Genomic DNA, 15,427 nt, shown 5'->3' with positions numbered 1-15,427 from the left:
AACTCACTTCTTTAGCACAGCAACGACATCGAAAACGTCATCAACGGCCTAGATCCAACCTTTGGAGAACACCCAGCAGACCGTACCTGGTCAAAATTCGCCCACCTCACCGCCGAATCAGTTACACAGGCGACTCGTAGGTTTTCCAACACCCACTGCAAACTGGATACCTGCCTCAGCCATCTACTTAAATCCGAAGTCTCGGCGGTCATTTTCAACAGCGATGCGGCAGCGGGGGAGCGTCAGCGCCAGCAGCGGGCAGGCAGGACCGTGAATCTTTCCTGCCTGCCCCGAAGATTTCGTTACACTACCTAGGTGGATGAAGGAGGGGCACGTGAGAGAGCAGGGTCGCTGGACATGGGTGGCTGGAGGGGGGGCAGGGGGAGAGCAGGGTTGCAGGACATGGGTGGCTGGAGGGGGGCAGGGGAGAGGAGGGTCGCTGGACATGGGTGGCTGGAGGGAGGGGGTGAGGGGGGTCCTAAGACCAGAAAGGTGGGGGTGGAAGGGGGGCCTCAGACCATAAAGGGAGGGGGAGGGGGTGCACACTCACACTCACTCACTACCACATACACTGTCTCTGACACACTCTCTGTCAATCACACTCTACATCTCTCACACACACTCTCTCTCAAACATACACTCCGAGGAAAACCTTGCTAGCACCCGATTCATTTCTGACAGAAATGGGCCTTTTTTACTAGTATGATATATAATTGACTCAACAAAGAATTGAAGATATAAATCATATTTGATGATTTAAAGTGATTTTTAAAGAGCCCATTTAGGAATAGTACTTAACTTTAGGTGGCCTTTCTTGAATTTACCCCAAAGGGGGTAATTTTATAAAGATATTTTCACACATATATGACAACATACATGCATAAAATGGCACTTATAAAATTACTAATTACACCTATTGGGGAAATTTTTCTACAGAAACAAAGTACCTATATTCATAACACAAATTCCTTTGTACTCCCTGTTAATTCTTTATAAACCCATTCAAATTATTTTAATAGTTTAATATAGAAATACACATATTACCACAAACCCTATAACATACAACATATATACACCAACAGTGCTTTCAGTGTCACTGGAGATTTTTTTCTTTTTTCTTAATATTAATCATACATACATACATCTTCTAATTGTAAATATAGAGCTTATATAGCTCTATTCCTCAATCCATACCCTATGAAAATATCAATGTGTCTTTGATGGTTAATCATAATCCATATAGCTGTTATGTCATTCACTTTCTTATAGAAGTATGGAGTCACCGGACTTTAATTACTCATATTTTCCCCAAAAGTCGGGAGCATGAGATAGTTTGTATAACGAGACCTTATATGGGACAACTCCTTGCAAAGTACTCTTTCATTTTTCCGTCCGTCAGATGTAGAAAAATCCAGTTACTTTGAGCACCTGCGGCTCCACTTTATTCTCTCATTCAGATCACAATTTTTTCATTCGGTTCTCAATGCGAGATCGCATTTCGCACTTAGCTTCATCAGGAGAACCACAATCAACGCCCTAAACAAACATAAAAACCTATATAACATAACGCCAACTCACTTTTCTGCAATCTTTTAACTAATAAATATATTATTCATGATTCATCTTTTAATATTAATAACAATTACTTGGCAACTTACCCAACGGGCTAATTTCTCTGTCCGAACAAACAGGAAATGACAAAATTCCTCTGTCCTTAAAGATCTAAATACCACGTATTGTAACAAGGAAGAGGCTGTCCTACCCTGGTTAGGCCCCTAGAGGGCGCTGTTGCCCTAAAAATGTCCAGGGAGAAGGGCTGGGTGAGTTGCTGAAGGGAGCCAGTAAGGGCAGGTATAGCTGGAAGTCGCTAGGACCGGGGAGAGTCCTGGAGGAGGGAACAGGTGCAGCCGGTTAGGGGCTGGGTCCTGTTTGGCCATTAACTACTTAACACCCCTCCTGAGTTGTGAGGGAGGAAGGAGGAGGAAAGCTAGGGGCTGGAGAGGAGAGCTGGTAGCTAAGCAGAAGGATCTCCCTGTGAAGTATGGGCTGAGCCCTATGTCCTGGTGGTGAAAAGACTGTGTGTCTGGAACAGCAAAGAGGTACTGGGTGTCCCAGAGGAAAAGACTGGGTGTCTAGAGCTGGGTGCTACAAGGAGGGACTATGTGTCCGGGACTGAGTTAATGTTGAGTCCAAATGCCTGTGTGAGTGGGCCCAGTGGGAAGAACTCTGTTGGGTCAGAACTGTGCAAGTAGAAATCTATGACTGAGCCCAAGGCTTGTGAGAGAGGGCTCAGGAAGAAGAAATGTTTAAAATGGAAGATTGCACTGAGTAGGAAGAAATGAACTGGTTAAGCAAGAAGAACTGTTCAAGCTTGTGAAAGTGTTTTATGCTAAGAGAAGTGTGCCCCAGAGGCTGGAATAAAGATTTGTATGAAAGATCCTGTTGATAAGACCTGACTCTGTTTGCCTTTGTTGAGAAGCAGGTCACCCCGAGTAGAAAGGGGTAGGACATTAATTTGCATAAAATCTGCATACTGAGAACCAGCTCACCCTGAGTGAAAGAGGGATCTGGGAACCTGAGGTGGGAGCTTCATCATCACACACAAGCCTCATCCTTTTCACAATTGGTGGCAGTGGTGGGATCTGCACTGAACATCCACGTGGGAGCAGTCTGATTCCAGATGTGACCAGATGAGGGGTTGGAGTGAGATGGAGGTGTCCATGGAGGTTCCAGAGGCTGTGGTTCCAGAAGCCCGTCGAGGGGGCCAACACTAGCAAAAGCGCTTTGCTCACCTACCCCAGGTAAAGGGTATCTAGGGGGGAGGTGAGAGTGGATACGTAAGTGACAACTGGAGGATTGGGAGTGGCTGTAGGGGATGGAGGAGGCCACAAACCCCTTCCCAGGAGGGGGGGGGCGGACACACAGGGAGGTGCAGCACAAGTGAGGGGGCCAGGAGAGAAAACAGGCCACACTTGGATTTTGTTTGTTGTGATTGCAGGCTGCACCCCATCGGACTGCCAGGAAGGATGGAGGCCTGAGAAGCCGGAGAAAAGTTCAAGCCGGAGAGGAGAAGTCCAGAGCACTCACCGGAGTCAATTACCGCTGGAGAGGATCTATTAAAGCTGGACATTAAGAACCAGGTTTTGGGACTTGCAGGGGGAGGGTCAAAAGGGACCTACTGCAGGGGTCCCAGCCTGGGGGAGCATGGTAGCGGCGGGCACCCTAGTGAGAGGGAAGGGCCCGGGCCATGTGAGGTGCTAAGAGAAGAGTCGTCAGGTGACCCCTTTCTCGGAGGGATCGTGGTGAGGTCGGAAGCCCCAGGCGGTAGGAGGTGGCTGCAGTTGGAGGGTCAGATAGGACCTGCTGCGGCGGTTAGGCACCTCAGGTCCCCGGGAATGGGGGGATGGGCCAAGCCATGTGAGGTGCTAAGAGAAAGATAAGGGACCTAGGCGGGCTAGGTGACCCCTCCCTCGGAGGGCTCATGGTAGCGTCGGGTGGCCCAAGAGGCGGGAGGGGGCTGCAGGAGAAGAGGGTCAGGAAGGGCCCGCTGCAGCGGAAACCCCTCGGGCCTGGTGAATGGGAGGGGCCCGGGGCCATGGGATGTGCTAAGAGGGGGATGAGGAGCCTAGATGGGGGTTGGTGAGACCCAGGGATAGAACGAAGGTGCAAGTTTATAGACGATCTGAATAAAGCTAATCCATATGTTAAATTTACGGCACGAATCTCCAAGGAGGCCATCAAATTTTTGGATATCAAAATTAGTAAAACGAATTGTAATGAGTTATCGACTTCCATCTATAGGAAAAGCACGGATAGGAACACTCTGTTGCATTATTCAAGCTTCCATCATACAGCGTTAAGAAAAGGGGTCCCTGTTGGACAATATTTGAGATTACGCAGGTTATGTTCTTCTTTACAAGAATTTAAAAATCAGGCTTATAATATGACGGAGAGATTTCTCCAACGTGGTTACCCCATATCCGTACTTAAACGGGCTTATAAAAGGGCCCGATATGCCCAGAGAGAGTGGTTATTTGTCCCAAAACAGAGATCAAAGGTTAAACCTATTGCTTGTGTCCTTCCGTTTTCCCATAGAGCCCCGATGATCGGACAAATTATTCATAAGTTTTGGCATGTTTTAAGTATTCACCCAGTTTTTAAAGAACATCCAAAAGTGGCATATAGCCGCAAATCTAATTTAGGTGAGCTGTTAAAACGACCTAGCGGGAAACGAACTGGAGGGCATCATTCCCCATGTAACAATTGCGTGTATTGTAAACATGCGATTGTCGCGAATGCTATAAATATTCCAGGATTCCAAAATAGGTATTTTTATCTTCGGTTTGTTACGAATTGTGATAGTGAACGTGTAGTTTACTGCATAATTTGTCCATGTAAAAAATACTACATTGGACATACAAGGAGGAAATTGAAGATCAGATTAGCGGAACATATCAGTAATGTTAGAAACATGAGGGATGATGCTCCTCTGGTTTCACATTGGAAGGAACACAAACATACTATAGAAGATATAAAATGCATGGCATTGTTACAGGTCCCCGAGGGGAATCGAGGAGGCAATGTAAGTGAGACTTTATTTAATATCGAACAGCGTTTTATTTATCAGTGGAACACTGTAACCCCCCTGGGATTAAATCTTGAAGTAGAATGGCTTTGAGCTTACTATGTAATTAGGGGGCGGGGCCGGATACAGGGTATATATACGTGGTATTTAGATCTTTAAGGACAGAGGAATTTTGTCATTTCCTGTTTGTTCGGACAGAGAAATTAGCCCGTTGGGTAAGTTGCCAAGTAATTGTTATTAATATTAAAAGATGAATCATGAATAATATATTTATTAGTTAAAAGATTGCAGAAAAGTGAGTTGGCGTTATGTTATATAGGTTTTTATGTTTGTTTAGGGCGTTGATTGTGGTTCTCCTGATGAAGCTAAGTGCGAAATGCGATCTCGCATTGAGAACCGAATGAAAAAATTGTGATCTGAATGAGAGAATAAAGTGGAGCCGCAGGTGCTCAAAGTAACTGGATTTTTCTACATCTGACGGACGGAAAAATGAAAGAGTACTTTGCAAGGAGTTGTCCCATATAAGGTCTCGTTATACAAACTATCTCATGCTCCCGACTTTTGGGGAAAATATGAGTAATTAAAGTCCGGTGACTCCATACTTCTATAAGAAAGTGAATGACATAACAGCTATATGGATTATGATTAACCATCAAAGACACATTGATATTTTCATAGGGTATGGATTGAGGAATAGAGCTATATAAGCTCTATATTTACAATTAGAAGATGTATGTATGTATGATTAATATTAAGAAAAAAGAAAAAAATCTCCAGTGACACTGAAAGCACTGTTGGTGTATATATGTTGTATGTTATAGGGTTTGTGGTAATATGTGTATTTCTATATTAAACTATTAAAATAATTTGAATGGGTTTATAAAGAATTGACTTATAAAATTACCCCATGTAAAAGTACATGAGATGGCCAGAAAATGCATAATTTTATGTTTTTCCAGATCAGGAGTGTAGCAGGGTCAGAATCGTGATTTATGCACATATTTTACATAAGAATATAACATAAGAGTAGCCATACTGGGTCATACCAATGGTCCATCTAGCCCAGTATCCTGTTCTCCAAACAGTGGTCAAGCCAGGTCACAAGTACCTAACAGAAACCCAAATCGTGGCAACACTTCATACTACAATTCCCAGGACAAGCAGTTGCTTCCCATGTCTGTCTCAATTCCACTATATCTTTTTTGAGATATGGTGACCAGAACTGAACGTAATACTCAAGGTGCGAACGCACCATAGAGCGATACAAAGGCATTATATTATTTTCGGTCTTATTCACCATCCCTTTCCTAATCATTCCTAGCATCCTGTTTGCTTTTTTGGCTGCTGAGTAGAAGATTTCATTGCATTATCTACAATGACACCCAGATCTTTTTCTTGAGCGCTAACCCCCAAGGTGGACCCTAGCATCAAGTAACTGTGATTAAAATTATTCTTTCCAATGTGCATCACCTTGCATTTGTCCACATTAAATTTTATCTGCAATTTGGATGCCCAATCTTCCAATTTCCTAAGGTCTTCCTGCAATATTTCACAACAACCTTGAATAGTTTTGAATCATCTGCAAATCTGATCACCTCACTCGTCGTTCCGATTTCCATATCATTTATAAATATGTTCAATAGTACCGGTCCCAGTACAGATCCCTGTGGCACTCCACTGTTCACTCTCTTCCATTGAGAGAAATGACCATTTAACCCTACCCTCTGTTTTCTGGCCAATAAACAATTTCTAAACCACCCCAGAATCTTGCCTCCTATCCCTTGACTTTATTTTTCTCAGGAGTCTCTCATGAGGAACTTTATCAAAAGCTTTCTGAACATCTAGATACATTACATCAACTGGCTCACCTTTAGCCACATGTTTATTCATGCCTTCAAAGAAATGAAGCAAATTGGTGAGGCAAGCCTCCCCTTAACTAAGCCCATGCTGGGCAGTTCTACAAAAGGCACCAAGAAACTGCTTATTTGGAGCCAATTCTCTAAAGGAAAGTATGTGCCTACTTTCCTTCATAGAATACAATTATAGCAGCACCCAATACCTGCAAATAATTTAGGTGCAAAAGACAAAAGTAACAGTGGGAGGGACCAAACGGACGAAGCTGGGCGATCTAATGTATAAAGTCCTTTATTTGGACCATATAAATTACCACGCTATAAAATGATAAAAGATGATTTAAAAATATCTGGACCCAACACGAGCCGTGTTTTGGCACCGTCACCTTCATCAAGAGTCCATTGGAGAGAGTGTAGTTTTCATATGGTTTTGAAAAGCAGCAGTTTGCTCAGCTGCGATTTTTGGAAGACGGTACTCGCTATCTAAGGGCCCTTTTACTAAACGGTTGCCGCATAGCAACAGGCTTGCTGCGTAGCAACCCAGAACTATTGCTGGCCCAATGCGGGCGCCAGCAGTAGTTCTACCCAATCCGTGCCATTTCTGTTTCTAGCAGAGATATTGAAAAAAATATTTCCACAGGGGGTTACCTGGTGGTAATCGAGCAGTGTTGCGTGCTGCCCAGTTACTGCTGGGTTAGTGTGGGAACCCTCACTGTCACCTCAATGGATGATGGTAAGTGCTCCGCCAGAAATGGCTGTGTGGTGATTTCCAAAATCTGTTTACCCAGATCAAAGCTATTAGAACATGACCCACCATCCCTGTTTGTAAAAGTGCACACTAATGGCTCTTTTGAGTTTCTGTAGCAGTCAGGACCTGTTTTGTTCTGATTGCAGGTGCTCTTTGCTGCTCTGCTGAAGCTGCTGTCCTAGGTGATTACATAATCTGCATAATAGTTAAGCCTGACATGGTTTCCCTAATTTAAACTGGCCATCATAGTGATTCTTCTTGACCAGAGGGTTGTGCAATCATACTACCTTCAGAACATGCAATTGTGATCCCTAGCTCTAGCTGCTAGTTGTCACTGCTGAACAATAAGCTAAGGCATTTGTCTTCCCAGGGGCTATGAAAGGCCACCTCTGCAGCATCCCCAACCTTGCCTGGTGGCAGCGTCATTGCCAAGGAATTTATTTATTTATTTAGATTTTGCTCACACTTTTTTGAGTAGTAGCTCACAATCTAAGTTTGTACCTGAGGCAATGGAGGGTTAAGTGACATGCCCAAGATCACAAGGGGCAGCAGCGGGATTTGAACCAGCCACCTCTGGATTGAAAGACCAGTGCTCTAACCACTAGGCCACTCCTCCACTTGATCCACTTGATCTCAGGTCTTCCTCTTGGCAGTGTATGGTGCTGTTTCTGAGCCACAAAACCTGTTTCTTAGAACTAATTTTAATAATAAGGGAATCGATGTTCAAAGCAAGTTAACCAGCCAGAAACAGCTCCTAGCCAATTAAATCACTTGTGTGGGATTATCCACTGATATTCAGTGGCACTGACCGCTAAACTCAAAGCTGGCTATTTTGTGGGTGGTCCAGGGGATGAAGTCAGTACTTATGCAGTTCAGTGCTGATGTTTAGCACTTAACCACCTAAGCTTAACAGTCAAATTGGACTGCATAAATGTTCTTTATGCAGTTTTGCTTTTGCAGTTAAGTGCTGAATATCACACTTAACCTCATATAAGATAGCCGGCCGTATAAACCCAGACATGGCCCAGCATTGAGTATCCGGGAATAACACTACTGGTGGCTAAAAAAAATGCTTATCTCGACCAGCTAAATATCGACCCCCATAAATGATAGGTAAATATGCAGCAATCAGAATAGAGCTACCTTTTTCATTGAAAGGCGTGTGCCATGCAAGAAGGTAATTGTCTGGCTTCAGCTGTGAACATCCTTCAATGGTGGCTGGATCTGGTCTTCTCCCTTGGAGCTTGTCAACTGCATCAACATACTGCTTTACCATTTCACGATAGAGATCTTCTAAGCACCAGTAATCTATCCAAAAGAAAAAGTGGGGGAGGGGGGTCAGAGAATTACTCTAGAGAGTACTAAGAAAGAAAGAGAATGACAAAGCCCCGTATGCTTTTAAAAGTTTTAACTGCAGAAGCTAAACTTTTGTTAATTGGTACTAAGTGATGATAATCTAGTCCAGGGGCATAGTCAGATTTTGGCAGGAGGGAGTCCAGAGCCCGAGGTGAGAGGGCACATTTTAGCCCCCCTGGTGCCGCCGACCCTCCCCTTTCAACCCCCCCCCCTTCCCGCTGCCACCGCCATCAGGTACCTGTGTGTTCCTACATGCTGCACGTAGGAACGTGTAGGACGTCAGGACAACTCACTCAGAACACAATCCTTCCAGATCAGCTGCAGCAACGCACCGGCTCAGAGACCGGCGCTGAAGAGGACTTTGGCTGGCGGGGGTTGGGGACCCCCACCAGCACAGGTACCTGACGGTGGTGGGGGAGGGTTGGCGGGGGGGGAAGGGAGGGTCAAAAGGGTCGGCAGTGGGGGGGCCAGGGCCAAATCTGGGGGGCCATGGCCCCACATAGCTATGCCCCTGATCTAGTCTCCAAATGACACCTCTTGACCTCTATTGCAAGAATTCTTACCTCACAACATTCTTTACACCTACTTCCTTTGCTTAGCCTTGCAGTCATAGGCAGTCGGTAACTCAGCTATTTGGGGAGGCTAAGGTGAGACTATGGGGCGGAGCTAGGGTTAAATAATAGGGCAGGGCTAGGGTGGGGTATATGGTGGAATTCAATGGAACGGAGCAAGTTAAAATCTTTTGAGTTGGAGGCAACGCATATGTCAGCAGTAAAAGGACAGTGGGACAATTTTGAACATAGTAAGCAAGGAGTTGTTCACTTTGTGGTTCTCCCCAGTACCTCTGTTACTGATGGTAATAATCATATTGAATACACTCCAGGAATTATGTGCCAAAAAATCAAAATAATGCACCAAATAATACAACATATTGAAACAGAACAATATTTGCAAGTACTTTAACACTTGGCTTCCAGCCTAATGCTAGTCTCATTTATTTCTGATGCTTATGAACTTTCCAAGTTGTCCAATACAGAAGTCGTGTGCTATCAACAAGAAGTAAATTATAAAAAAACAAACAAACCAAGACTTATCAAGCGATATTGTGAGGCTTGTTAAAAGTAGATAATATGAAATAATTTGGTAAAGCATATGACCCTAAGCTTAAATCTTTCCTGCAAGAGTTAATGGGCTGGTACAGTATTTTTTTTTTTTTTTGAAGTAGCATTTTTGTTTTAATTCAGCAAAAGTATGAAACCAACCATTCACCAATACAAGTTGGCCAATATTAATAATAATCTTTTAACCACTCAGCTGCTACAAAAAAAAAAAGGTTTGCAGCTAATCATTATCCTTGGGTTATTCCAAATAGCCGCATGAAACATTTTCCTAACAACTATATTGGCTAATCTAAGCACACACATCATAACAGCACCCATGGTGCTAAGACCAAGAAGACCTCATGATGTATTTGAATATGTAGGTATAATAAAGTGCTCCTTTTACAAAGCTGTACTAGCGATTATCAGTGTACCAAATGCAACAAAGCCTGTTCAATTCTTATGGGCTTCATCACACTCAGCATGAGGTAATCACTACTGCAGCTTTGTAAGAGGAGCCCATAGTGTTTCATTTGCATTGTTAATGATATTGCCTATGTTATATGACTGTTTCTAGTAAGTTGCCTATTAAGGGGTTTCATTTGTATTCCACTGACGTTTATCATATTTATGTTTTATGATTTGTCTACTGTACTGTTTTAGTGTGTATAGTTCTGACATTGTAATGTGTTATTCCTATTACTAGGCTTCAATTTGCATGTCTCGAAGTTTGCCTCATTAAGGGCCTCTTTTAACAAGCCATTCAGCAATGAATTGATTCACCCAAGGTTGGAGTATGTCAGGTATAGCTTATCATAAAACTTAGAACTGTATAAACAGCATAACAATAGTAAAATGATCAACTGTAAACATAAAAATGATAAGGGCCTCTTTTACTCCAAAGTACTCTGACACCAAATGTCACGGTTGTGACTGTATCCCATGCCTACACTCACCTCGCCTCCTGGTGACCAGGCCCTATGCTGCTGTGGACTGTCTTCTTCCTGTTTCCCAAACATGTTCCAGAGTTCATTCCAGTCCTATTCTGATGTTCCAGCATTCCAGACTTGTTTTGAGGTTCCTGCAGCCAAGCATCACTTTGGTGCTCTTGCAACCAAGCCTCGCCCTGGTGTTCCTGCTGCCAAGCCTCGCTGTGGTGTTCTTGCAGCCAAGCCATGCTCTGGTGTTTTTGCTAATAAGCCTCACTTTTACTTGTGACCTCATCTGTAATTGCCTTTATTAAGCACCTGGGAACTTTCAGGCTTGCCTTTGCAACAGAGGTCTTCAGATGAGTTTTCGTCTGTGTGTGTTTGTTGCAGTTCCAGCCCTGCTAGTTCTTGTCTTACCAATCTTCAACTTCTACTCCAACCCTGCTTGTTCCAGCCCTGCAAGTCTTCAGCTTCAGTTCTAATTCTGCTTGTGTCTGCCCTGTTTGTCTTCAGTTCCTCCACTGTTTGTTCCAACCCTGTCTGCTTTCAGCTTCCATTCCAGCCAAGCCAAGCCCGTTCCAGCATCCAGTTCCAGTCAAGTCCAGCCAAGCCCATTCCAGAATCGGGTTCCAGCCAAGCCAAGCCCATTCCAGAATCCAGTTGTTCCAGTCCTGCTTATTCTAGCCCCGTTCATCTACAGCTTCAGTTCCCATCCTGCTAGTTCCGGTCCTGCTTGTACCAGCCTGTCTGTGTTCAGCCTCTCTTCCTGTTCGGGTGGTTCACCTGCTACTGCCGGTCACTGGCAGTGGCCCAAGGGCTCACTACTCTGGACTCCGTGACAGTCCGTGACACCGAATAATTGAAAAATGAGTAATTGATTATGGATTAGATAACCTTAGCCAGATATGATCAGCATCTACATTTAACCAGAAGGGAAGAGCCATGCTACAAATTCTGTAGTGGTGCAGGGATAAGAAGTTTCCTATTCTGGAATTGAAAACATGCTGGATTCTGTGAAATATGAAGAGGGAGATTGCAAAAGCAGCAGAGCAATACTATCATTATATTTTCTCAGGAAAGGCTAAGGGCCCCTTTTACTAAGCCTCATAGGCGCCTACGCATGTCCAACATGCACCAAAATAGACTTACTGCCTGACTACCATGTGGCTCTTATAGTAATTTCATTTTTGGCATGCATCCGATACATATGTCTGAAAAATATTTTTTATTTTCTGGCGCGCGTAGTGTAGCGGACGTGCACCAAGTGGCATCTGACATGCATAGGTCATTACCGCCCAAATTGTTTACCGCTAGGTCTATGGCTGGCAGTAAGGTCTGAGACCCCAAAATGGACGCATGACAATTTTGATTTTGCCGCATGTCCAGTTTCTTGGGAAAAAAGAGGCCTTTTTTACAGGTGCGCTATAAAATGATTTTACGTGCGTCACAAACCTGCACCTACACTACCGCAGGTCATTTTTCAGTGCGCCTTTGTTAAAGGATCCCTAAGTTACCCTACACAAAATTTAACTTGGAAATATAGAGAAAGTGGATTAGTCTACTGAATAGGTACACTGGTTGAAAAATACAGCAGTATGTTTTGTACAGTATACAAAGGGAGCATCACCATGTTCCAACAAGAATGACTGTAGCCAAATTATTTTCAAGGTCAAGTGCATTATTACCATGAGGAATTTGGCAGATACTACTAACAAGACAGTGTGCCAGACTTTGCAACTTTAGTACTGTGCTTGGAATCTGATCGACACCAAAAGCATTTCATATGACTTTCCAGCCAACATTTCATGGAACCACAGATGTAAAGTTTTATATTGATGTCTTGATTCACCAGTATAAAAGAGTGGGATGTACCACCAAAACTAGCACTTGACCGTGCTTGTTTTCTGTGCAGGTCATCATATATGACATTGAGGAAGACTTAACCTCCAGATAGACTATAAGTTTATAGTATATTCTAATGACACCACCTAAGCCAAATAATACAATCTAAGATGTATTAGTATAAATCCTGCTCTACTTTGCATGGATGCAGAGGCCTAGCTGGGAGCTGCGGAGCCATTAAACATTTTATGAGGCTCCTGGGTCCTTTCAATAGCAGGGGATTGGGAGATGAATTTCCAAGATGTTATGGCATAAGATTCTTGGTATATAAACCACACAGCTACAACAGGTTGGAGGTTTAAAGCCACTGAATCTTCAGTATGAAATCTGCAATATTATGATGTTTTCTCTTCTCCCATTCCCCTAGCAGGATACTGTTTAGAGATGCTCTAAACACTTGAACTTTTCTTGTATTGGTACCTGGATAAGGTTGCTAAGTTTCTTCAAGCAAGCAAGAATCTGATACTTTCCCTGGCTGAAGGTGAAATCTCCTCTCAACTTCTGAGGGTTACCAAAATTTTCTTGAGCATTCACTGATAAGCTTCTGCATCTACTTGCTTAGAAACTTTTTTCTGCTCCAGATTGTAAACTACACCTCTTGACACAGTTGAGGTACCCTGCCTGAGGAATGCTCTTTCCATTTGATCTCAGAATGGAGGAATCTTTTATGAAATTTAGATCTGGTTTGAAACACAGTCTTTTACTCATGCTTTTATAACTTGAGTAGTTGATGAGTCTTGAATGTTGGTCACCAGGACTTGGGGTTGGGATTGTTCACCATTTGCTTCGTAAATCTCCATTTTAACCCACCCTAGGACCTTGATTTTTGCTTCTTCCTGCTTTGTTCTTACCTTTCTTATTGATGGATGTTTATTATACCCGTGGAGTGTGATTCTATAACAGGGTGCATAGGATAAGAGAGTAAGCAGATGCCTATTTCATGTTGATTCTATAAAGAAAATAGGCACTTACTTTTCTTTATAGAATCAACATGAAATAGGCAACTGCTTACCCTCTTATCCTATATGCTCTGTTATAGAATTACCCTCTACAGGTGTAATAAATATCACAATATGCACTAAGGTGCAATCATTTATACAAGACCTATGGCTGGTGTAAATGCCCACACCTACATGTTAGCTAGAATGTGCCTAATCTGAAGCACAAGATTTATTGTCCAACTTTGGTAGCTTGTTGAGAAATGTAACACTTCCTTTATTGACTTTTTAAGAACTTTATAAGTATTATGTTCTTTCTGCAAAATTAGATGTTTGGAACTCTATTGCAGCAGGGTTGGACTTAAACACTAGAGAGCGATCACACCATTGTTTGGTTTGTTTCGATTGATGCACTTCACTTTATTATGCAATGGGAACTCTATGATGTCATACAAATAGTGGCATGATAATTCATAGGGCGATTTATTGAGTCATTAAGCCCATAGGTTGGCATTACGTCTTACTCCTATTATCGCTCAATGGTTGGAGTGGGTGGTTATACTGTGAGTCCCGTTCACATACACTAAATATGTTTTCTAATAAGTATTTAGGGGCCCTATTACTAAGCTGCATAAGTGCCAATGTGCATACAACACGCATCAATTTGGAACTACCGCGTAGCCCAGGCAGTAATTCAACTTTTTTAAAATTCTTTATTTATAAGTTTATATTCTTTACAAGCATTTAAACTTGAACAGGAAAAAATCAGATAGGCATAATGTAAAACAAGCAAATCTCAATAACATTATTTGTACATCTTGTATTAGACCACCTAACTAGGGGGTAAGAACCGTTATAAACTCAGGAGATGAGATTTAGACAAAAAAAAAAAACAGATTTTTTAAAGAAAAGGCTTAACACAGTATCCACCAAAATATATAGAATATTTTCTATTCTTAGGTCATGACCCTGTTATTCCTGCAGGCTTCAAAACCTTTTTTTTGTTCTATAAATTGTCTTAAATGATCTAGAATAAAGAAAACATATTTTGTGCCCATGAACTTGGTATTACATTTACAAGGATAATTCAAATTAAATAATGCTCCAAGTGCTATAGTCTCAGATCTCAATGCAAGAAAAGCTTTTCTTCTCTCTTGTGTTTGCTTAGTCACATCAGGAAACACCCAAACTTTCCCTCCATAAAATGGTAATTCAATTTTTTACGTGCATCCGCTACACATGCCTGAAAATATTTTTTATTTTCTAATGTGCTCCGCTAACCACACAGTAATCAGCATTGTATGCACATTGATGATGATTACTGCCCAGTTAACGCGTGAGACCTTACCACTAAGTCAGTGGGTGGAGGTAAGGTCTCAGACCCAAAATGGACACATGCCAATTTTTATTTTGCCACACATTCCATTCTCAGCAAAAAAAAAAAAAAAGGCTTTTACAGGTGTGCTGAAAAATGGATCTGCGCGCATCCAAAAGACACGCCTACACTAGCGCAGGCCATTTTTCAGTGCACCTTAGTAAAAGGACCCCTTAATTGTTGCTTAAAATTAATATTTTTTGTGGTTGTTATCTCATCTGAAACTTGTTTTATGTACGGAAAATTTTGTATGACATTTGTATTGAAGTTTCCTTCTTGGGTTTTTGTTCTGTTTTTGAATACTCAGACTTACAGTGGCTGGGGAGAGTTGGCGGCGGGAGGGGGGGGTCGAGAGGGTCGTTGGCAGGGGGGGGGTCAAAGTTGGTGGTGGTGGCGGCAATGGTGGGGGGGGGGGTCGGCGACACCGGGGGGGGGAGGGTAAAATGTGCCCCCTCACCTCGGGATTTGGAACCCCTCCCGCCGAAGTCTGGCTATGCCCCTGTCGTGCACTAATCAATGAGCACACACCAATGCCTCGTGCCAACTGATTAGCACAGGGCATGCCTACTCTCCACCTTGAAACATGACCCAGCACTACAACATAAAATCTATATGTTAGCGTGGGGATAGCTTGCGCTGAT

The 15,427-nt window shown here is 42.9% G+C and overlaps 1 protein-coding gene across 2 annotated transcripts in view; it reads right to left on the bottom strand.

The window, feature by feature from the left end:
* Positions 1-15,427, bottom strand: part of ADPRHL1 (ADP-ribosylhydrolase like 1) — a 97,197-nt gene that overhangs the window by 72,784 nt on the left and 8,986 nt on the right. For both annotated transcript variants that reach the window (XM_030201514.1, XM_030201513.1), the window contains exon 3: positions 8,330-8,494. In XM_030201514.1, coding sequence (XP_030057374.1) covers positions 8,330-8,494 — 165 coding nt within the window. The remainder of the gene's footprint in view (positions 1-8,329; positions 8,495-15,427) is intronic.

The sequence above is a fragment of the Microcaecilia unicolor genome, chromosome 4 (genome assembly GCF_901765095.1).
Source record: "Microcaecilia unicolor chromosome 4, aMicUni1.1, whole genome shotgun sequence".
NCBI classification, from domain to species: domain Eukaryota; kingdom Metazoa; phylum Chordata; class Amphibia; order Gymnophiona; family Siphonopidae; genus Microcaecilia; species Microcaecilia unicolor.
Note: the sequence above shows the minus strand (reverse complement) of the source record. Positions and strands in the feature narration are given on the sequence as shown.